Source organism: Arvicanthis niloticus, chromosome X (genome assembly GCF_011762505.2).
Source record: "Arvicanthis niloticus isolate mArvNil1 chromosome X, mArvNil1.pat.X, whole genome shotgun sequence".
NCBI lineage: Eukaryota > Metazoa > Chordata > Mammalia > Rodentia > Muridae > Arvicanthis > Arvicanthis niloticus.
In genome coordinates, this window is record NC_047679.1 from 118068179 (window position 1) to 118092951 (window position 24773).

General features: G+C 34.5%; 2 protein-coding genes and 1 pseudogene across 5 annotated transcripts in view; 1 reads left to right on the forward strand and 2 right to left on the reverse strand.

Annotated features, from left to right (window-relative positions):
• Positions 1-24773, forward strand: part of LOC117694468 (melanoma-associated antigen 1-like) — a 150378-nt gene that overhangs the window by 55392 nt on the left and 70213 nt on the right. The gene's annotated exons all lie outside the window — the stretch shown is intronic.
• Positions 7614-10578, reverse strand: LOC117694469 (uncharacterized). The gene has a single exon (XM_034485393.2). It carries the CDS (start codon positions 9298-9300, stop codon positions 8065-8067), a length of 1236 nt encoding a protein of 411 aa, XP_034341284.1. The 5' UTR covers positions 9301-10578; the 3' UTR covers positions 7614-8064.
• Positions 9584-11000, reverse strand: LOC117695162 (uncharacterized; annotated as a pseudogene).

Genomic DNA, 24773 nt, shown 5'->3' on the forward strand with positions numbered 1-24773 from the left:
GTCCTGAGTAGCAGTGCATTTATCATGAATTCTTTGATTTGCATTGGTACCTAATCAAGGAGGAAGAGTTAGAATATTTCATTTTCACGGTTCCCTCTTGTTCTCATGTTTGCCTCACCCAAGTGTTTCTGAGATGGTGAAAAGCCCCCAGGAAAGGTAATGCTAATATTTCCTGTTCCCAAAAGGTGCCGCAGAACTCATTTCTAGTTTGAGTTTGAGTGTTTAATTCAGTTTTGTAATCTCATTATTTGACTAAAGTGTTGTTAAAGTGAATTTTGAAGGTTTGAAGTTTCCTATGCAGATTTAACAAAGAGAGAAAATGACAAAGCCAGAGGTAAGACACTCAGAAATTATTTTTTTTTTCTGGCATATGATGAGCCCGCCTGGTCTTTAGTACTTACACATATTTTCACCTGCTGTCTATTTTGAACTCCATTGGGTACATTTTCTGGGAACAAACAGAAAGTCTGAGTAGCATTGCTTGATCTTTTTGCCCTAACTGCTACTTGTGCCAACATTATAGGAGGAGGAACACCCTGATTGTATAGGATAATGACATGAAATTTCCTGAAGAAAGAAATGAAGAAGAGTAAATCTTGATATGAAGTTGGGAAAAAGAGAACTTGATATAGCTTAAATTGTATAAAGACATCCTAGAATGCAAACAATATGTTTAGCAATGAAGTAAATGTTGCTTTTGAGCCACAGTGTTAATAAAAGGCCTTGCTCATACAGTATTCTGTGAGGTGGCTGGCATTCTCAAGGCTCGGGAGAAGCAGATGTAGGTTGAAAGTCCACTGCCAGACAGTGCAGACCTTCTAATATTATAGTTTAAAACAAACATTCACTTTTCCTCTATTCTACAGGTGTTCTTAGCATTGACTTTATTTTGGAGTCAGAGAGGGGAGCTCTGAAAATGTGGCATTTCTGGAATGTGTTCCTAGCAGTAGGGGCAGTGCCTATATAGTTGGAAAATAACTCAATGGTTCTATCTACAGCTCTAGATGAAAACTTTTACTTTGAGGTGATATGAAATTAAGACAGAAAAATAGAAGAGAACTAGTTTGGTGCTCAGGGAACAAGGAAAGCATGATCAAGTCAGCATTTGTTCTGCCACTAGTTCAATGAGCAGTGTTACTCAAGTCATTGTAGACTTTTCCTAGTTTCCAAATGAGGTTATAGTATCTTTATCTCCATGTCTTCTAACTTTGGTTTTGCCACATTTAGACAAAATGGTTTCAACCTTATAGGTTGACTTTGTGAGTACCTTAGACTTTATGCAGAGGCCAAGGTAAATAATAGTGTTAAATTTCATTCATGTTATTTGAAAATTGAGGGTATTTGGACTTCTGATATGGTTCATTGGTAGATCCCTTGCTTGGAAAATTAGAGGCCCCACATTCACTCTCCAGCATTGTAAAAATGTAGTTGTGAGTCAAGCTTTATGTATTTTAGATCCTCCCAGAAAAGAAAGTTGGGTATTAGATGGCATAGAATAAAAAGCAAACATAAGGTCAACTTCTTAATGAGAAAACACCTTCCATGAGTGTGTGAATATATATATATATATACACACATATTCACACATATATGTATATATTCTATTATATGTAATAGAATTTGGGAAAAATAACTCAAAACACTTTCCTACCATTTTAAACAATTTATTCCTATCATTTTGATAGTTATAAGTGCAAATATCTGTATGGTCAATGTTTTAAGTTTCTATGAATAACTAGTTTCTTCTTAGTCATGGCCATGGATAAGTATTTTAAAGTCATTCACCATCTTTGCCAGAATAACCAATGGTTACATATGCCTTTGAAGAATGAAATTTTCTGATAACTTTCCCATGCATTGCTATTATCACCTTGGCAATTGTTCTTAATTTGATCAGACTTAGAGAAACCAGTTTTCAAATTGATTTACATCAACTAGGAAGTCAATGTAATAAAGTGAAAAACATTGATTTATTTTAATTATGTAGGACTATATAGACTTTGGATGATAGAGTAAATTTATTAGGGCTCTGATCATTTGAATTAAAATGCTGAGATAAATCTAATTTCTATTTAGGACAACATTCAGTTAAAATCTCAGAAGTATCACTGGTGAAGTACATGATAGATTTTAATGTGTTTTATGATAGACCACTTTAATCTGATTCAGTTCAAAAGTAAGTCAAATTTATAGGAAGACCTAGTAGTTTTCTATAGACTAAGCAATTTAATGACAACATTGTCAAGTAAATAGATATCCTTATTCTTCTTTAAATTATGAATATTCTCCCCAAATTAAAATGTTTCTGTTTATTTAAGTTCTGTTTTTTTTTTGTTCTGTGAATGAATATCTGTGAATATCTGTATGGTGTGTGTGTATGTGTGTATGTTGTATGTGTGGATAAATATGTGTTCATACACCAGGGTGTGGACATAGAGGCCACAGCAGGACATATGTGTCTTTCTCTGTCACTTTCCAGCTTATTCTTTTAAGATAGGTTCTCTCACTGAACCTGAAGCTATGCTGGCTGCCAGGAAGCACTACCAATTCATCTATTTCTACACCATCTCCCTAATCTGGAGTTACAGTCTGACTTAATTTTTAAATGTGGGTTCTGGTAAATCAAACTCAGGTTCTCAGGTGTATAGAGCAAGCACTTGTCTCCACTGTGCCATCTCCCCATCTTAGCATTTATTTTAGTTGGTTTAAGAGAGTTTCTGTCATCAGACAGTTTGAGTAAGTTCTTAAGCTCAATATAAACAAGCACAGAGATAGAAAGTTCCTTCTTGATATGCATATGTCATTACTGTGAGAAAAGTGAAAAAGAAAAAGAAGGATAGGAAGACTGGGGTAGCTTAGGTGCTGAAGTAGAGACTGGATTAGAAAGCTAGCAGTTGATTTAAAAAATATGTCATTTACAGTCTTTGAAAGTTGAAAACATGAAGAAAGCTATTTAATTTTCACATTTAGATTATTGAAACCACGCATCTGACGCCACCTAAAAGTTAATCAAAGTCCCGTTGTCTAGTTTTAAAAATTTGTGAATGATGCCTTTGACATTAAATGCATTGATAACTAAACTTTACATAGACTTCTTACCCTTTAATGGTCTTTGCTGTCAGTATTGTAAAATACTCTGTTGTGAGTAGAAAAAACCATTTTGATGAAATGCAAACAAAGAGATTGAAGAAAATTTCTTCAGCATGAGTAACATGGCAAAGCTAAGTATAAATCTAGTGTATCTGAGACAATGAATTTAGTCTTGTACTACTGGCTAGCCCTTCATTCCAAATACCCAGAATTGGTGATTCACTACTTGGTGGTAATATGATGTGTATCATAATGAGAAATACAAGTGATTTCATCTAAGGGTTTGGACTTTTGGACATTGACTTTTGGTCCACTCTGAGTCAGGGATACTCTCTGTCTTTGGGTTAGAACTTCTTAGTCCTGACAAGATAATATTTCACATTTTAGGGTAGGAGAAGTCAGCATAGAGCCTAGGCTTTAAAATTACAGACCCATTTTCACATTTTCTCATGCCAGTTAACTAGTTGTCTGACGATGGGCATGTCTGTTAACTGATCTGGACTTCATTATCTAATCTGTAAAATGGGGTGAAAATGCCTGTATTATTAGGTGGCAAATGGAGATTATACAAGATGCTTAGTTCAGTGCCTGGCACATAGTAAGTGCTCAATAAATCATTGCTATTATTATTATTATTATTATTATTATTATTATTATTATTATATGAGTTTTATGTATTAGAATGTAATAATTTATACTTTGCAAAATTTTAATATTGATTTTTCTTCAATATATGGCATATATGATGGTTTTAAAAGAAAGAATTAAAATATATTTTAATATTTTTTCTTGTTTGCTTATAAGGGACACTAGAAACATGTCCAGTTTTCCTGTAGTGATTCTTTCACACTGTACTTATAATGTGATTACTACTGCATGATGTTTATTTGCCTGGTGATTAGAGGTAGTGATTCTTTGACATGAATGTATTCCTGTTCTCTTGAAAATAATCTATTTAATTATAGCTTAAAGATAATTAAGGCATTCTGATATAGGAATGCATGATAAATCTGTATAGAATGCACTCTTGATCACCATTTTATCGAAGTTTCCTTTCAAAGAACTGTGCTAGTCAAAGTGTTCTTACTAGGCAAGGAAGATTCTTCACAACTGACTTCTGAATTCTTTATTATTTCATGCATTTATCATGGCATTCAAAAATTTTTAAAAGTGATATTCAGAAAGTCGGGTACTAATAAGACTCTGGTACCATATTTTTCAAGCTACACATCTTTCATTGTCTTAGTTCAATTTTACAATATGGCCTATGAGTATTACTGCAGTGGCTTTCCATCATGGTCCTTTGTTTTAACTCAGAATGTTTAGTATACTAGGCTTGATATGAGTAGCTGTACATGGTTAGTAGCCTTTGCTACTTAGAACCTCTCTACACAACTATCATCATCTTTATTTTGGAGTCACATATGTCCTTGTCATAAGACCCACAATGACTGCCCATTGTTATTGTCCTTGTGAGCTGTTTGATTTTTTAACTCACTGACTATTTCTGGTGTGCCTTACTAGTTTTGACCGATTGAGCTCTCTTGTATTTAATACATGTGCCAATTCCTGTTCTCCTAAGCCTTATTTAAGTTATAAGGAACTGAGTTCTCATCTCTTATGACTATTACTTAAGTTCTAGTGAGTAAGGTCAAAACTTTACATATATATTTTTATTCGTGAGATGGCGCTACCAAATTATAATCTTCATTTTACTTGTCTCCATGTATTTTCAGACTACAGAGGTAGATTTCATCTCCATATTTTTTTGCATGTGTAAAACTCTAGCCTCTGATGATAATCCTTCTTTACTAGGACTTTGGGTATATCCCATTTTATTTTTCTCTGAATATAAGAAACCTTGAACAATTGGCAGCCTCAACTCCTGTGTATCAGCACATTGTACAATATCTTTTTTGCCACTAGGCTTTAAAATGTTGTATCTGTACTCCTCATGTGACTGCTAACATTGGATGTGCTTAAATGTATTATACTTTAGATTTAGTATCTAGAGCTTGGCTTTGCAAATTATACCCCTTTGGATAAATCTACCCATCTATACTTTACTTAAAATAAATTTTCACTAGAATACAGCCATGTCTGTTATTTTTCTTATATATGTCTACAATTATAGGGTGATTGAGTAGTTTCAATAGAGAATGTTAAATATTAACAACCTAATACTTTACAGAGTGTCTTGGCTGAAACCTGATCTAGAACAAAGTAACATTTCTAATGAAGGTACTACATATTCTTTGATAATTTCTATCCTGTTACCATTCATTCTGTCAACCCATAAATGTTAAAACAGGTCAGTTCATTGAGACTGTGAAGATAGGTTCTAACACATTCAAAATACTTCTTTTTTATTTGAACTTCCTGTTTCCTCTTTGTTATTTACTTTAAATGCCACTGTTCTTGCTTTTTAGTAGAAGAGGTACTAATGTCATAAAAATCTATGCTATGGTTTGATTATCTTTGACTATAGAACTTACACCATAGTATATAAGTGTTTCAATATTACCTGTGTTTCTAAACGTGGCCTTCTAATTTCTAAGATCATGCCTTTCTGTTTTTCAGTGTCTCTAACACAGGTCTTCTAGGTTCTACAAATGACAATATCTTGAATGACTAGATTTTCCCAAATTTTCTAGTCCCTTGCCTGAATCATCTCTAGTGCTTGTGTTTTCTAATCTATCCAGTACACTAGAGTTATTAAATGTCTTAAATCTTCCAATATTTTCATCACTACTTAAAGTTAAGCCTTGTAATTCACAGTCTAGAGTTACAAATTTCAGATCTTATGTAGTCCCAATCATTCAGTATTTCCCACTTACAGGGCTTCTAGTCCTTTATTTCATGGCCGTAAACTGTAGCTTTTCCACTGTCTTGTAATGTATTTTTCAGTTATATCTATAAATGTCTTCTGAATCTTGATTTTTCACAGTGCCTTTTAAAATCAAAGTTATTGTTTGACTATTTCATATATGTATATATAATCTGTTATGATTACTCTAATACTTACCCTTTCAAATCTCCTCCTTATCCCTGTCAACATTAATTCTCACTGTTAAGTCTTTTCCCTACATTCATTACTTTTTATTTTGTGACCCACTGAGTTTAACCAGGGCCATTCATGTGACCATGGGTGTAGAACTATCCTTTGAAGTGTGAGAGGTTCACAAGAGTCCCATCCACAGACAGTAACTCTCCTTCTATTATCAACCAGTAGCCAATAATTTCTCTAAGAACAGGAACCCATTAGTTCTTTCCTCATCTGTGATCGACAAGCCCAGTATATAACAGGCTCAGTAAAGGTAGCTGCATTTACTGGGAGTTCATAATATAACATTTCATTGGCCCTTTCTCTATCACCCAGATTTTACATTCATTTAACTTTTGTAATGTCTTTCTATTACCAGTTCTTCCCTGACCCAACTCAGTCAACATTCTCAAGAACTCTCTTTTACAACAGCCAAATGTTCTATTACTCTGAACATATGAATAACTAAATATTTTAGCATCTATATCTCTTAATATCTAGGGTTGCCTGTATCATTTTTGTATAATTCTTATAAATTATTTGGTTTTTGACAGGTCTATGGCAATATTGAGGCTTTTTATTATCTCTCAATAGTTGGATTTTTGTATTTTTAATTTATAAATATGTCTAGGTCCTTTGTTATCCATAGATACCATTGTTTAGGGGTTTGAAAATATAAGATTTTCAATATCTAATATCAAATAATTCTAGTGTATGGTTTTTAGTATCAAGTACTCCAACATTCAGGGCAACATTCTTTAATGTCCAGAGTAACCAATGTTTTCAAAATCCAAGCCTTCCAGTGTCTCCAAAAATCCTGTGCTTATAATGTTTCCAATATCTAGGGTTTCCAGTGGTGCCAGTACCAAGGTCTTCCAACATCTCCAGGTCTTCCAACATCTCCAGGTCTTCCAGCAACTGCAAGTCTTCCAACACTGTCAAGGTCTTCCAGACAATCCTGGTCTTCCAGAAAATATGTCTTCCAGGTGATACATGTCTTCCAAGAACCTCCAAGTCTTCCAGTAAATTCAGTCTTCCATGGTATCTCAATCTTCAAGGAAAATCTTTGTCTTCCGAGGGATCTATGTCTTCCAGAAAAAAAATCCACGTCTTCCAGAAAAATCCACATCTTCCAGAAGAATCCATGTCTTCCTGAAAAATCCATGTCTTCCATTACAATCTACGTCTTCCAGAAAAATCTGTGTCTTCTACAAAATCCAGGTCTTCCAGAAAATCAGTGTCTTCCAGAAAAATATCCAGGTCTTCCAACCAGTTCATGTCTTCCAGAAAAATCCATGTCTTCCAGCTCATCAGTGTCTTCCACCAGTTCAAGTCTTCCAGAAACCCATGTCTTCCACTAAATCCAGATCTTCCGATAGATCCACGTCTTCCTGAATATTTGTCTTCCAAATACCTCCAAGTCTTCCAGCTAATATATGTCTTCCTGAAGATATATGTCTTCCTGAAGATTCATGTCTTCCTGAAGATTGACATCTTCCAGAAAATTTATGTCTTCCAGAATTGGCTCATGGCTTCCACATATCAATGGCTTCCAAACAATCCTGGTCTTCCGGAAAATTCGGGTCTTCCCAATATCTATGTCTTCCAGTGATCTCCTGTTCTTCCATCCTATCCACATCTTCCAGAAAAAATCTCTGTCTTCCATCAAATCCATGTCTTCCAGGAAATCTATGTCTTCCTAAAAATTCATGTCTTCCTGAAAATCCAAGTCTTCCCCAAAATCTCTGTCTTCCCCAAAACACAAGTCTTCCTGAAAATCCAAGTCTTCCAGAAAATCCAAGTCTTCCCAAAAATCCATGTCTTCCTGAAAATCTATGTCTTCCCGAAAATCCATGTCTTCCCAAAGATCCACGTCTTCCCAAAAATCCATGTCTTCCCAAAGATCCATGTCTTCCTGAAAATCCATGTCTTCAGAAAAATCCATGTCTTCCTGAAAATCTGTCTTCCCAGAAATCCAAGTCTTCCTGAAAATCCATGTCTTCAGAAAAATCCATGTCTTCCTGAAAATCTATGTCTTCCCAGAAATCCAAGTCTTCCTGAAAATCCAAGTCTTCCAGGTAATCCAAGTCTTCCTGAAAATCCAAGTCTTCCCAAAAATCGAAGTCTTCCCAAAAGTCCAAGTCTTCCTGAAAATCCAAGTCTTCCCAAAAATCAAAGTGTTCCCAAAAGTCCAAGTCTTCCAGGAAATCCAAGTCTTCCCAAAAATCCATGTCTTCCTGAAAATCGAAGTCTTCCCAAAAGTCCAAGTCTTCCTGAAAATCCAAGTCTTCCCAGAAATCAATGTCTTCCTGAAAATCCAAGTCTTCCAGGAAATCCAAGTCTTCCTGAAAATCCAAGTCTTCCAGGAAATCCAAGTCTTCCTGAAAATCCAAGTCTTCCCAAAAATCAAAGTCTTCCCAAAAGTCCAAGTCTTCCTGAAAATCCAAGTCTTCCTGGAAATCCATGTCTTCCCAGAAATCAATGTCTTCCTGAAAATCCAAGTCTTCCTGAAAATCCAAGTCTTCCTGAAAATCCATGTCTTCCTGGAAATCCAAGTCTTCCTGAAAATCCATGTCTTCCTGAAAATCTAAGTCTTCCCAGAAATCCATGTCTTCCTGAAAATCGAAGTCTTCCCAAAAGTCCATGTCTTCCCAGAAATCCAAGTCTTCCTGAAAATCCAAGTCTTCCTGAAAATCCAAGTCTTCCTGAAAGTCCATGTCTTCCTGAAAATCCATGTCTTCCCAGAAATCAATGTCTTCCCAGAAATCCAAGTCTTCCCGAAAATCCAAGTCTTCCCAGAAATCCATGTCTTCCCAGAAATCCAAGTCTTCCTGAAAATCCATGTCTTCCCAGAAATCAATGTCTTCCCGGAAATCCAAGTCTTCCGGAAAATCCAAGTCTTCCTGAAAATCCAAGTCTTCCTGAAAGTCCATGTCTTCCTGAAAATCCATGTCTTCCCAGAAATCAATGTCTTCCCGGAAATCCAAGTCTTCCAGAAAATCCATGTCTTCCCGAAAATCCAAGTCTTCCCAGAAATCCATGTCTTCCCAGAAATCCAAGTCTTCCTGAAAATCGATGTCTTCCCGGAAATCCAAGTCTTCCCGAAAATCCAAGTCTTCCTGAAAATCCAAGTCTTCCCAGAAATCCATGTCTTCCTGAAAATCCATGTCTTCCCAGAAATCAATGTCTTCCTGGAAATACAAGTCTTCCTAAAAATCCATGTCTTCCCAGAAATCAATGTCTTCCCAGAAATCAATGTCTTCCCAGAAATCCAAGTCTTCCCGAAAATCCAAGTCTTCCCAGAAATCTATGTCTTCCTGAAAATCCAAGTCTTCCTGAAAATCCAAGTCTTCCTGAAAATCCAAGTCTTCCCAGAAATCCATGTCTTCCTGAAAATCCAAGTCTTCCTGAAAATCGATGTCTTCCCAGAAATCAATGTCTTCCCAGAAATCAAAGTCTTCCCGAAAATCCAAGTCTTCCCAGAAATCCAAGTCTTCCTGAAAATCCAAGTCTTCCTGAAAATCCATGTCTTCCTGAAAATCCATGTCTTCCTGAAAATCCAAGTCTTCCTGAAAATCCAAGTCTTCCTGAAAATCCATGTCTTCCCGAAAATCCAAGTCTTCCTGAAAATCCATGTCTTCCTGAAAATCTATGTCTTCCAGAAAATCCAAGTCTTCCCAGAAATCCAAGTCTTCCCAGAAATCCAAGTCTTCCTGAAAATCCATGTCTTCCTGAAAATCCATGTCTTCCTGAAAATCCAAGACTTCCTGAAAATCCAAGTCTTCCCAGAAATCCAAGTCTTCCTGAAAATCCAAGTCTTCCTGAAAATCCATGTATTCCTGAAAATCCATGTCTTCCTGAAAATCCAAGTCTTCCCAGAAATCCAAGTCTTCCTGAAAATCCAAGTCTTCCTGAAAATCCATGTCTTCCTGAAAATCCATGTCTTCCTGAAAATCCAAGTCTTCCTGAAAATCCATGTCTTCCTGAAAATCCATGTCTTCCTGAAAATCCAAGTCTTCCCAGAAATCCATGTCTTCCCAGAAATCCAAGTCTTCCTGAAAATCCAAGTCTTCCCAGAAATCCAAGTCTTCCTGAATATCCATGTCTTCCTGAAAATCCATGTCTTCCCAGAAATCCATGTCTTCCTGAAAATCCAAGACTTCCTGAAAATCCAAGTCTTCCCAGAAATCCATGTCTTCCTGAAAATCCATGTCTTCCCAGAAATCCATGTCTTCCTGAAAATCCAAGACTTCCTGAAAATCCAAGTCTTCCCAGAAATCCAAGTCTTCCTGAAAATCCAAGTCTTCCTGAAAATCCATGTCTTCCCAGAAATCCATGTCTTCCCAGAAATCCAAGACTTCCTGAAAATCCAAGTCTTCTTGAAAATCTAAGTCTTCCAAAAAATCAAAGTCTTCCAAAATCCAAGTCTTCCCAGAAATCTATGTCTTCCCGAAAATCTAAGTCTTCCAGAAGATCCAAGTCTTCCTGAAAATCCAAGTCTTCCTGGAAATCCAAGTCTTCCTGGAAATCCAAGTCTTCCTGGAAATCCAAGTCTTCCTGAAAATCCAAGACTTCCTGAAAATCGAAGACTTCCTGAAAATCGAAGACTTCCTGAAAATCCAAGACTTCCTGAAAATCCACGTCTTCTGGAAAATCCAAGTCTTCCTGAAAATCCATGTCTTCCTGAAAATCTACACCTTCCACAAATCTGTCTTTCAAAAAATCTACATCTTCCTAAAATCCATGTCTTCCAAGGAGTATATGTGTCTTCCTTCACCTTCAAGTCTTCCAGCATCTCCAGGGCTTCCAGCATCTGCCTGTCTTCCAGCATTTCCACATCTTCCACCATCTTTATATCTTCCAACATCTTCACATCTTCCTACAACTGCCCAGTGTCTCCAGTGTATCGGTTTTCTGACATTCAGGTTTTCTGGTGTCTGCCGTATCCAGGTATTAAAAGTTGTTTAATAGTTTATTTTTCCCAGTATTTCCCTAGTTTGGGGATTTTTCAAATCTAATCTTTTCCATCTATGCCTTTCTAAGTGCAGATATTTTAAGACTAACCTCAAGTTACCTATTTCTGCTTTTAGTAGAATTAGTCTCAAAATATTTAATAGCACATTACCTCTTACAGACCAAGTTTTGTGGGCCAACAGTAGTAGTATTTGTGATTTTTTTTGATATCGAGAAATGTATATTCCTTATAAGTTTTAGGGACTGTATTAAGAAAAAAATTTGAAATTGATGTATTAGTTTTACAATTTTGGTAATGATTATAGTTTTCCTAGTCAATTATGCTCAAGCACAGGTGAAATTTTTCTTTTAATGAGAACATTTCATACTTAGACACTATATCTTTATTATATAGGTAAAGGTAACAATGCCTATTTGTCTTGTCTTTTTTAAATATTTGTCCTTACATGATAATAATAATAATGATAACAATAATGCATAACATTTGCTTTGTCCAGGCACCGTTCTAAGATTGTTACATGCATCAACTCATTTAATCTTCACAACACATTGATATAGGAGTTTTTATTATCTCTGCTTTACAGATGAAGAAACTGATATATAATGCTGAAGTAACATGTCCAAGGGCCACAAAAGTAAATAAAAGAGCTAGAATTGAACCAAGTTTGCCCATTTTCAGACCCACCATTTTACCACTCTGTTCTTTATTATATCTGACAGTGAAAACTAAGATGAGTGTGAGGGGAGCTAAAGTTTAATGGTTTCCATATTGTGTATAAAATAGTTTTTTAAAAATCTCCTGTACACACACACACACTCATACTTTAACCTGTCACCATCAGAACCTTATTTTATTAGATTCATCCTCCAACAAGCTACCATCATTCCTTGCTCGTGTATATGAAAGTACATTCAAATGTTTCCTGACACTGAGCTTGAAAGGAAGGATACTGTGAAGTACTGAGTTCAAATACACTTTACTTTAGAATCACAGTCACAGCTTTATGCTTAGAATTTTAATGCTTGAAAATTTAACTTTCCCTTCTACTTTAATATCTTGTCAATTACCATTCTCCAGTCTCAATCATATTATCTAGATCACTTACTATTAGTTTGTTTTGACCTCCAGGATCTTCCGGCTTCTTCAAATATCACTGACTCTCTGAGTTCCTGACCACTGCCTTGTATTCACTTTATGGTAACTACAACTTAAATCCCAGGATGCTAAGCTAGAGAGCTATTTTTTTTTGTAAGTCTCAGCTCTCCTCAGGCATTTCTTAATGTGGCTTCTTAAGCCTCTGGCTGGTATGAAAAAACATAAAAGCCACATAATAAAGTTATAGTTAGACAAGTAATATCTGAAGATTTGCAGTCATCTGTGTGATAATAAAAGTAACAACAATAACAACTGAAATAGCAATACCTTTTGAATTCGAGTTGAAAAAGTGCTATCACTTCATTTATTCATCCATTCATTCAATCAATAAATATTTATTGAGCACCAAATTTGTGCCAGGCATTTTTAATGGAGTTTAAATTTATTTGGGGGTTCATATAAAGTACAAATAATTACCAGTTGTGGTAAGAGTGTAAAACAAAAGTAAACATAAGATGATGTGAAAGTTTTCAAAGTCATGAAGAACATTCCTAGGGAAGTAACGTTCATGGTGATACTGAAGAATCTTTATTTGATTGTAACAATAATCTTGTGATTTAGATAAGTTTTATATAATTAGAGGAATAGCTATGGGTGTGAGGTGTTGTTTGACCTACTTTTTCCTTCATTTGTCTACTCTGCCTTAATTGGTAACATAGAAAATTTGTACTTTTTAACATTTATCTAAGGCATTTATCCAAATTGTGTTGAATGTGGATAATGCAAGCTGGTTGTGGTAACACATACCTGTAATCTCAGCATTCTATTGTCTAAAGCAGGCAGATTAAGAATTCAAGACTAGGTTGGCTTACCTAACATCTTGTTTCAAGAAAAGGCAGATAAATTTAATAAAGCAGTGATGGCCAGGTGGCTAATGCATTGGACTCTGAACAAAAAATTAGATACCTTATACATACTTAATGGCTATTAGAAAAATGGGAAAAGCTTACTAGATTGTGTCTCTGTGTGTGCATGAACATGTGTGCAGTTACACCATTGTTTGTGAGTACACATGCACATGTGGAAACCAGAGATGACCTTGAGTGTCATTCTTCAGAAGCCATTCTCATTAATCTTGTTTCTTTCTTTTGATCCAACATTTCTCATTGGTCTAGTTTTTTTTTTAATTATGTGTCCATAAGTCTTCCTAGTGCTGGAATTTTAAGGGCATACCACTAGATCTAGCTTTTTAAAAATATAACCATGCTTGCCAGATATGTACATTGCTGGCTGAGTTATCTCCTCAGTCACTGGCTCTAGCTTTAAGGGAAAAGAGTAAGTAAATGTGTTAATCATATATAATATTTGTCATTAAAATATTTATGGTTTGTGTATTATGTAATTCTAGTTTTAAAATCAGCTTAATGATATAAAGTGTATATGATCAGAGACAAATGACCATTAGAAACTTTGACCTGGTTATCATAGGATAAGAAGGATATGTGCAATTCTTTTCTTTATATTTTTACTGTTTCCCCCCAAAGTTCTTACCATACAAATATACCTTATATTGAAGAAAAACATTTAAACAGTTGTATTCAAAGTGCATTACTTATTTCACTCTTAAAATATATATGTAACTAAGTTTTATTGCAAAATTTCAAAATATAAAGAAAATACAAAAGTATATTCTCAAATTATCTAAATTCTCACAGAAAATCATTATAAAGATTTTGGTGCATATTTTAACAGAATTTTTAGTGTTTATATATTTTTCCAGAGTGGAATGTTTTAACTACTATGCAATCTATTTTTTCACTTAATAAGTTGTAAATTTACACAACAATAAACTGTACATTTATGTTATGACTTCAATATATGATATACTTTTTGGTCTCAATTTGGCATATATTAAGTTCAATAAAACATTTTAGTGTTATTAAAACAACCTATGATAAACATATATACAGTACAAGTTGTGCAGTACCCAAACTGTACATATTATATGTAGTAAAGTTTATACTTATTTTAAAACTTGTTTATATATTGTTTAAACTAAATAACTAAAATGAGAAGTTACTGAGTTAAATGATGTTAACCTCATTGTGCTTTATCACAGAAAACATTACAAAAACACAGATGCCAAACATTGGAGATGGTTAAAAAAATTCCTGGTACAGTATATGATAAATACTTCCCAGTGGTGCCGGTTTAAACCAAGAAGAACATCTACTAGAATGGTACTATGTTCACAAGTTTTTGTCAGTAAGAGGAGAAGTTACACAAAAATATATATAATATTTATGCCTTATGGATGGGGAATGGCATATATCTTTGGAAAAGAACCCAATATACTCTAAAATTTTAGTAGAAAAACTTCCAAAAGGAGACCAGGCCAGGCTTATATTTATTTTTATTATTTTAAAAACAGAATGGCTCAGTTTGTATAGTACCTACCCATACAAGCACAATGCCCTGAGTTTAGATGCCCAGCACTCACATAAAGATGGCTGTGTCTATCTGAAACCCAGTTGTTGAAGGAGGTTGGTAGACAGTTCATTGCAGTTCACTAGCCAGTCAGTCTAGCAGATTCTATGAGCTCATTAAGAGGCCCTGTCTTTTTGTTCTTTTTTTATTGGATTCTTTTTATTTTCTAATTAAAAAACATTTCATCTTTTTAAACATTTATTTATTTAATATTTATTTATTTTTCTTTTTACACTCCAGATTTTAGTCCCTTCCCAGTCCACCTTTGACTGTTCCACATCTCATACCTCCTCCCCACCCCTGTTTCCATGAGGATGTCTGCACCCCTTACCACCCAACCCACCAGACCTCTAAACACCTTGGGGCCTCCAGTCTCTCGAGGGTTAGGTGCATATTCTCTGACTGAACTCAGACCCAGCAGTCCTTTGCTGTATATGTGTTGGGGGTCTCATATCAGCTGGTGTACGGTACCTGGTTGGTGGTGCAGTGCCCGAGAGATCTCAGAGGTCCAGGTTACTTGATACTGCTGGTCTTTCTACAGTCACCCTTCTCAGCTTCTTCCAGCCTTTCCCTAATTCAACCACAGGGGTCAGCAGCTTCTGTCCATTGGTTGAGTGTAAGTATCTGCATCTGACTCTTTCAGCTGCTTGTTGGGTCTTTCGGAGGGCAGTCATGATAGGCTCCTTTTTGTGAGTGTTCCATAGCCTCAGTAATAGTGTCAGGTCTTGGGACCTCCCCTTGAGCTGGCTCCCACTTTGGGACTGTCGCTGGACCTTCTTTCCCCCAGGCTCTTCTTCATTTCCATGATTGTAGTGCTTTCAGACAGGAACAATTATGGGTCTGAGTTTTGACTGTGGGATGGCAACCCCATGCTTCACTTTATGCCCTGTCTTTCTGCTGGAGGTGGGCTCTACAAGTTCTCTCTCCCCACAGTAAGGCAAGACCCTGCTTTAAAAAATAACATGTCGAGCCAGGCAGTGGTGGCATATGCCTTTAATCCCTGCACTTGGGAGGCATAGGCAGGCAGATTTCTGAGTTCAAGGCCAGCCTGGTCTACAGAGTGAGTTCCAGGACAGCCAGGGCTTTACAGAGTAATACTGTCTCGAAAAACAAAAAAAAAAAAAAAAAAAAAAAACAAAAAAAAAAAACAAAAAAACTGTTCATAGAGGATGCTTGAAATACATGTTTGCACACATGCATATGTATCTGTATGCACATGTGCATATACTCAAACATATATACCCTCACACACAAATACATGCTTATGTTAAATGGTTAATAAAGGTAGTAATATATTCAGTAAGAACTGAAAACATCATTTCCTAATATCACTGAACAGAGGTAGCTATAATTATTTGACTCTTTTTAATGCTTTGTCTATTAATGTCCATCTTAATAAGTGATTCACAAATAGAATTATATATTGTTATATATTATATAAATAGAATGTCATTTTCTATTGCATTAATTATTAGTGTTGGTGTATGTGTGTATGTGTATTCATATGTGTATGACAGGTCAGAAGAAAACACTTAAAGAAGTCTGTTCTCTGCACAGATCATGAGCAATTGAGCGCGGGTTGTCAGGTTTGGCAGTAGGAAGCTTCACCTGCTGAGCCATCTTGCTAGCCTGAAATCCAGTTTTTAGACAGCTATAGTGCATTACTTAGTACAGATTATATTCCTATTTTATTCTTTTCATATGGTGTGTCTTTAGGCTTAGACTTCTAGAATTTTGTTGTATTTAGAGATAATACTATAAAGATAATTATGTTAAAACTATCTTGTCTACTTTTACAAGTTTTTTATAAGCTAGTAACTTAGAAATAAGAGATCTACATCTAAGTGTTTGAATTGAATTGCCTGTCTTGCATGCTGGCTGCTACCATTCTATTTAGTTTCTAGCAATAATTTTGATGAAAATAATAGCTTGAAATAATTTTCCTGCATTAATAAAGTTAATCATCTTTTACATATATTCATTTTGTTCTGTTGGAAAATTTTCACATCTTATACTTTTGTTGTGTCATTTGTCTTTGTAAAATTTAATTTTAAGAGAACTCTGGATGCTAGAGTGAATTTCCTTTTCTCTGGTACAGGTGGCAATTGCAAATGCCTATCATTTGCTATATTTATTTGAGGTGCTGATTTCCAGAAAGGTAAATTTTATTATATAAAACGAACAATTTCATTCTTTTCTGTTTTCTTGGTTTTGCCTTATATTTTATTAGGCTATTGTACAATAGGATTATAAAATTATTCTCCTATATTTCCTTCTAATAATAGTAGTATATTCTTGACTGATACTTTATAATCTTTAGAATTTGCTTTTTTGTGTGTTTCTGGGTTTACTGAGAAATAGGAAGATAAGTTTCCTTTCCAGAAAAGATAACCAGATTTCCAAATGTCATTATTTCCACATTGAACTGGAATTCTATCATAAAATATATAGGTGAGTTTTTTTCTGTTATGTGGAAAGTATTTAACTATTATTGAGGTTAGCACCTCATTGATTTATTTGCAGTGGCTTGATAATTTGGAGTATGACAGCGATTTTTTTCTTTATTATTCATCTTTCCACCCATTTTACCTCTTTTTGTACATCTGTAATTTTAGATGAATTTTAGCATCAAATTCAATTAAAACATTTCTTTAAAATGCCTGAGAACTTTTGAGTTATGACACAAATTGGCACAGTAATGAATTTGTGTTCAGACACATAATTTTCTTTCTCAGTTTGTCTAATTTTGTTGTAGTCACTAAGCAATTGTAGGCCTTTTCTTTTTTTTGTAACTGTTAGTTTAATGAAAGATACTACATTTTTTCTATATACATAATCATTTTATTCATGGATATAATTTGCAACTATCAAGGTAGGATAATTAGTATCATCATCTCCTCAAGTAGTTCTCTCTTTGTTTGGCCATGTTTCTGTTCTGTTTATGCTTACTTTTAAACATATTGTTTGATTCTGTGTGATTGTTGTTGGTAGTATTGCAATTGCATTTTAAAAATTTATTGTCAATAGTGCATAGAAAACTACTGATCCTTAACATTTATCTTGTATTCAGTCATAATATTTAGCTATTTCCACTTCTAATATTGTATTTCTTCAGTTGAGTATTTTAAATTCTGATGTACGGAGTCATATCTATTTTAATAATGAAACATTTGATTTTTCTCTGTGATATTTTATATGATGTTTCCTTATTACATTAGTAAAGATTTTATGACTCTTAGAATAGTTTATACTTATCTTGTTGAATAAAGAAAAATTAATTTCTTTTATTTTATTTTTACTTTAGAAACTTGTTAGTGTTTCATTTACAGAAATAATTTCCATTGATTCTAATATATGCTTTTTTTCAAGTTATATTAAATGCCCTTTCATTCTTTTGATTTATCAGGAATATGTATACAATGTTACCATTTTTTCTAGTGTCTTTGAAAATGATTATCAGAATAAAGTATATTTATTCTCTTTAATTTATTAATGTAATTACTGTAATTAACTGATCTACTTTAGCATTCTAGGACTAAAAGTTTTACTTGGTAGTGGTACTTTAGTATGTCTCTGTTTCATTTAAAAGATAAAACTCTATATGAACAGCTGCTTATGGAAAGCACCTCTTTCCCTTTTCTATAACTTAACACACTGGGGAGAGAGAAGATTGTGCAGGGGTGGGAGAAATGGTCTCCCAGACATTGTATTGCTGCCTTTGGAGTTAATATCCCACTATATATATATAGCCCATCTATATTCAGTCATTTCATACCCTGCCTTTCACTACACTATCTGTACGTTACCATGTTTGTGCTATGTAGTGCTGAGATGGAGCCCATGGCTTCTTGTATCCTGAATATACATTCTGCCTCCTGAGTCACATACTCATTCCTCTGAATTATTTTAGAAAGATATCTATTTTATCATGGTTAGTTTTCAGTTAGGGTTTTGTTTTTCTGTCCTTTTTTATTTCTTTAATTTCTAATCATGCTATTTCACATATAGAAAAAATATCTCAATTGTATATAATATAGTAAATATAATATGGATAATTTCTTTACATCTTATATGTAATAAATTTTAAAGTAAACATCCCATAGACTATTCATGTATTTTATTTTTGCTAAGGTAGTATTTTATATTGCTCTATAGTAAATCAAGCACATTTTTTTCAGTTTTCTATTTTTGTTTGCTTGATTTACAATAAAAGATATGTAAATGCTTTTATTTCATTATCTCGTCAAAATTTTCTCTTTTAAGTGTTCCCCTTTCAAATAACATATAGTACAGAATTTTCAACTTATAATATATTAAGCTTTTATTAATAAATAATTAATACAATGAATAATGGGTATGGCTTAGATCTGGCATCTCTCTTGATAGTCCACATCGTAAAAACTTGTGATTGAAATTGTGAGTATTGGGAGGAAAAAGGAAACTTTGAGATTTTATTTCATCTGAGAATATTTATCACTGGATTTATACTTTGAAAGTTCATATTATACGTGATACTATTTGCTCATAATTTATTTTGGAATTTTGTTATTTTTTCTTTCTATATTTGTCAAAGTATATGACATCTTTTATTTTTAAAATTATAATATAATCACAAAATTACTCCCTTCCCTTTCCTTCATCCAAACTCTCCCACTCTCCTTCAAATTCATGCTCTTTTTTCATATATATATATATATATATATATATATATATATATATTCCTAAATACATCCTCTCCAGTCTATATAATGTTACTTATGTTACTTGCATATGAGTTTTTTAGGGCTGACCATTTGACACTGTATTTCTTTTATCTATAATTATTTACAAGTTTTAAGTATTGATTTTATTGTAATGTTATTATATTGATATATGTATATATTTATTTATATACTTTAATATTATTGCAATTTTCAAGCTAAAGGTGTTTATAATAAAACTATCTCCTTTTAAATGTGTCTAGTGTTGTTTTTTTTAATTTCTTTTTTGGGCTCTCATCACACAAATATTATTTTTTATAATTATTTACTATACAGTTAGGGTGGATTTCAGAGGACAACTTGGGGGACTTTGTTTATTACTTTCCACCATGTGAGTTTTGAGGCTTTAATTGAGGTCATCAGACTTTGAGATAAGTTTCCTTACCCACTCAGTCATCCCATCAGCCCTCATCATGAAAATTTAGATCCTTTCACCAATTTCTCGATCCCTCAGAACTGTATACTCTGTTTATTTCTACAAGATTAATGTCCATAAGGGTAAAGATCTTAAAATACCACTTTTATAATGAAATCCCAACATCCAGGTTTTCTGTATCTCTCTTCATATACATCTGTTCTAGCCCATGGATCATCTATGCCAGGAGCCTTGGCTTCTTTCTACCTCAAACATCAGCATTTGTTCCTTGCTCTATTTAATTCATTTGTTCTTTATTTTTCCTGAGGCTGCTGTGCTTGTGTGTGTGAGAGAGAGTCTGTGTATATATGTGTAGTGTGTGTGTGTGTGTGTGTGTGTGTGTGTGAATGTGTGTGTGTGTGTGCTCTAAAGGGATTTTTATTTTTATTTATTTCTACTAGTTTCCTAAAAGGGGGCGTTTAAGTTTTCAGGAGAGCTGGAATATTTAGATCACAGAATGTTTGGAAGAGATATAATTTTTACCCTGAAAATACTCAAGCATTTGATGTATATCGAAAAAGCGGCATTTTGACCATATCTTAAAGGAGCCCTTCACCCTAAAATAAAGGTTTTATTCCATTCAAGAGTAACAGTGCTGACTTTCTTTACTTCCATTAAAACCTTTTCTCAATTTCTCTATTCTGCTATGCTCCATAGCATAAGAAAGTCCATCCTTCATTTCCAACAGACGTAGCTTGGTCATGCTGGTATTCAGTTCCTGACTTTAAGTTCTTTCTGAATTTTCTGTCAGCCACTCCAAGAGCTCGCCAGAGCCTCTGGTCTGATTTCAGTTCATGTTATCCATCTTTTCATAGAATGAAGCCAAGAATTCAGGGTCTTAAAGAGAAAAACTATTTTCTGAAAACTACTATGAATTAATTTTACTTTGCCCTTACTGCTATAAAGCAAATTCTCTAGCATGTTTAGGCTTTTAATTCTCCACACTATCATCTGCTACAACATGGGAGTGGTAGGTATAGTTCCAAGCCTTACTCTCATAAACAAAGCTGAATTCTATATATTAAAATGATGTATAGTAGGCTTTATCTGTCTATTTAGGACTTCTGTTTATTAGTTTTCATAACTTAATAGCCACACTAAGATAAATTATTTATACAATGTATTTTCTTAGTTAGCACTGTTATTACTCCATTGTTTTCCTAACATAGGTTTTCCATTTTTAGTAGATAACACATACCAGTTTTCCCCCTAAAGAATAGCACAAAGTTTTTTTTTTTTCTGTCTCAGCAAGGCTTATCTCAGTGCCTAAGGTGCCTAAGATTCTGGCAGGGGTGGAATGTAGTTAAATGTGTTTCAACAGAATTTAGTTCAGAGACATCTCAACTCACTGTTGTACTGTCACTCACTTTTATCTATGTGGACCTCCTGTCATTCCAAAAGAACATACTCAATGTGCATCCCTCCGTCTTGAACCATCTTAGGTCCTGTCCTCACCAGCATCATGAAAGATGAGGTAATGCTTAAGTTTCTATATGATATCTGTGTTCCAATTTCCCATTTGATGAGGAGGTATGTCTTGGTTTAATGTCCAACTGTCATTGGCCTGATACAGAGCTTATCTGAAGAATTCTATCAGATGTGCCCACGTTGGGGATTTTGGGGATTTCACAACTCCCCGAAATTCCAACTCTGGGAGACCTGATACCCTTTTTTTCTTTCCTGGGCACCCCTATATGTGTGATATATACTCAGACAGACATACATATACAGATAAAATAAATCTTTTTCAAAGTACACAACAGAGGTACCTCAAAAGTGTATATACATTTTAACAGTTCTGTGTATTTTGTTGAAAGAGAGCTACTACTGTTTTAATTGCATGAAAATAGCTTCAACATTTAACTCCAATTTCAATTTATAAAAATGCAGATACTTTTTTCTCAGTGTCATACCAGTTCATATTTGGCAATTGGTACTTAAGATATCAGAACATGTAGCCAAATTAATACTGTAGTTGTTAGACATTAGTTAGTTAGTTTGTTTGTTATTTTAACCCAACAACTTAAGAATGATTTTGGCCAGGGCTGGTGGCTTATACCTCTATAAAGGCTGCCTATTGAGAGGTAGTGGTGGGATGATTTTGAGTCCAGCCTGTGTTCTATGATAAGACTTGAATATGCTATGAGGAGGGGGTAGACTTGCATACACTTGTATGATTCACTGTCATTTGTTTGACATAAGCACCAAATCCTAAAACATCAGTTTTAGATAATCACATTTCAATAGGAGTTTTATGTTGAAAATGCACTCACTGTTTGAGTTCATATTGTCTACTGTAACAACATAGTGTGGCCTTAGTCCCTTGTAAATAATGGAGGCTTATAAATTCAAAAGGTAGAATGTGTGTATGGCAATGGTCTGCTATCTGTTTATAAGATGGTATTCTGACTGCATGCACCTCATTCAGTGGAAAGAGCAAGGTAGATCTGTAAGTCCTTACTTATAGGAACATGGAGAGATCTGCTTTCATGACCTAATTACATGACAAAATTCATACTTTCTAATAATCACTTCAATGATTAAATTTCTATGCATGAATAAGGAACAAAGACATTCATTCTGTATCGTTATATTTTTTCTTCTCATACCACCCCTACCAATGTAGATTGTGGTCTACCACCTATGTAGATTGTCGATGTGTGTGTGTGTGTATTTTCAGATTTAACTTATTTTTAAAAATTATTTCTGTGTGAGTTTGTGCTCATGCATGTAGGAACCTGTCAGAGGTCAGAAGAGGGTGTGATATCCCTGAAGTTAGAGCAACTGTATCCAGGTTCTCTGTAAGAGCTGTAAACACTCTTAACCACTGAGATGTTTCAGCCATTAAAGGCTAAGCTTACAACCAAAAATATAAGAGATGTCTCACCAGTCCCATGCATGGTTCCTTATAAACAACAAGACAAAACAAAACAAATCAAGCCTATAAAAATTTATTCCCCTTTTGGGTTACTATTTAGTTTTGAGTTGAGAGGTAACTTGACAGTGTCCCCAGAAAATAAATACAGTCCCTTTATTCTAGACTATATGATTGGTAAAACCTGTATTATCTATCATTGTACTATAGCAAACACTTCACATTTCAATGGCTTAGATCAACCTTTTATTTTTCATGAGCCTGTGAGTCACTTGGACACATTTCTTGGCTAGCCTCATTATACATCAGAATTTAGTTATAGACAAGTGGGGAGTTCTGGTGATAAGTCCTAGGCTTTCCCATGTATTGAGTGTCTAGGAGCTTTCTTGAAAGATAACCAACATTCCTTTTTGCTTACTCATGCTAGCCTAGGTTTGTTCTCCAGTGTTGACAGAATTCTAACAGGCAAAGGAAGCAGGTATATAACTTAAGGTCAATAGGATGGAAGTAGAAGGCCTACAAGGTTACATTGTAACAGGAATAAACCGAGAGCTTGGCCAACATCACAGTTAATCCACCACAGTTCTCCTTCCCTTTCCAGTACCTTGTCTGTCTGTTCCACATGGAGAGTCCCCTTGTTGGAAATGTTGGTCTACTACCTATGTAGATTGTAGTGTGTGTGTGTGTGTTCAGATTTAATTTAATTTATTTTTAAAAATTATCTCTGAATGAATATTCAAGAATGAAATGGGAAAAAACAACCACAACATACATTTAACATCCAGAAAGAATGTAATCAGATAACAGTCACTAGCATTAATAATTTATAAGGAACCAATAGGCCCCTTGATTACAGTGTAGTTCTAATGACTATAAGAGATCCCACTGCTCATTGCTCTTCTTGGACCTTGGTTCTGCCACCTGAGAACACCAAATATATTGTCTTGTCTATTGTCTTTGTCCATTTCTAAAGCAGATCTTAAGCCTTTCTCAGCCTTGCATTTGGCTCATGGGAAGTTGAGAACTAGATATATTTTTTACATTTTGAATTTCTTATTCTTACTTAGTCTAAGTCTAGTGTGTAGGTAACACTTTTACCAATATAATCACTCAATTTTTATGGTCTTCATAAATTCGAATCTTCACTGAACAAAAGCTTCAATCACAAGTGTCTTAAAGCTTTGCGGTTATTATGTTCATGTGGGCCATTTCAATTGACTTTGGGATAGAACCATTAAGTTTCTTGGAAACTCTTCTGTCTATGTGCTACTACCTTAATTTTTTGAGGTATTGAAATGTCTTAGTGTGCTTTGTCTGCACCTATGTGTGTGTACCACATGCATGCCTAGTGTCCAAAGAAGTCAGAAGAGGGTGTCAGATCTTCTGTAATTGGAGTTACAAACTATTATGAGCTACCATATGGGTTCTGAGGATCAAACCTGGGTATTTTGGAAGAACAGTCAATGCTCTTAACTGGTGAGCCATTTCTCCAGCCCTTCATTTTTCAAACTAGAAAGTTTTAGATCTTTTATAGCATCTCCAAATTTTGCTTGTGAACTGTCCAGTTGTTTTCTCAGCTCATATTCAACTTGCTGTACTTTATCGTACACAGCTAGGAGCATCCAGGTAAAAATTGCAAAGTGCTGCATGAAGATCTCCTGAGGCAAAGTGAGAATTTCATTAGAAAACTTTTTCATCTCCTAAACTTCCCCCAAACTACAACTCCTCTAGTCATTTTAATGTGCTGAACTATGGGTTGATACATCCGTCATAACAATTGTACCACCACACTTTAGACCTTGGTATTATTTTTCTAGTCAGTACCTGCTCTCATGCCCAAGATATAATGCTTTACAATATTTTTTACTATTGTTTAGCATGTATTAAGTGTACATATTAATGGAGTTCAGTATGATAATACATGCATGCAGTGTCTAACAATCCAACCCAGTCTTCATTTACATCCCAATAAATTTTGAAACTCTAGTTATCACTTTATACATGGAGAAAGACTTGTTTAGCTATTAGCTCCC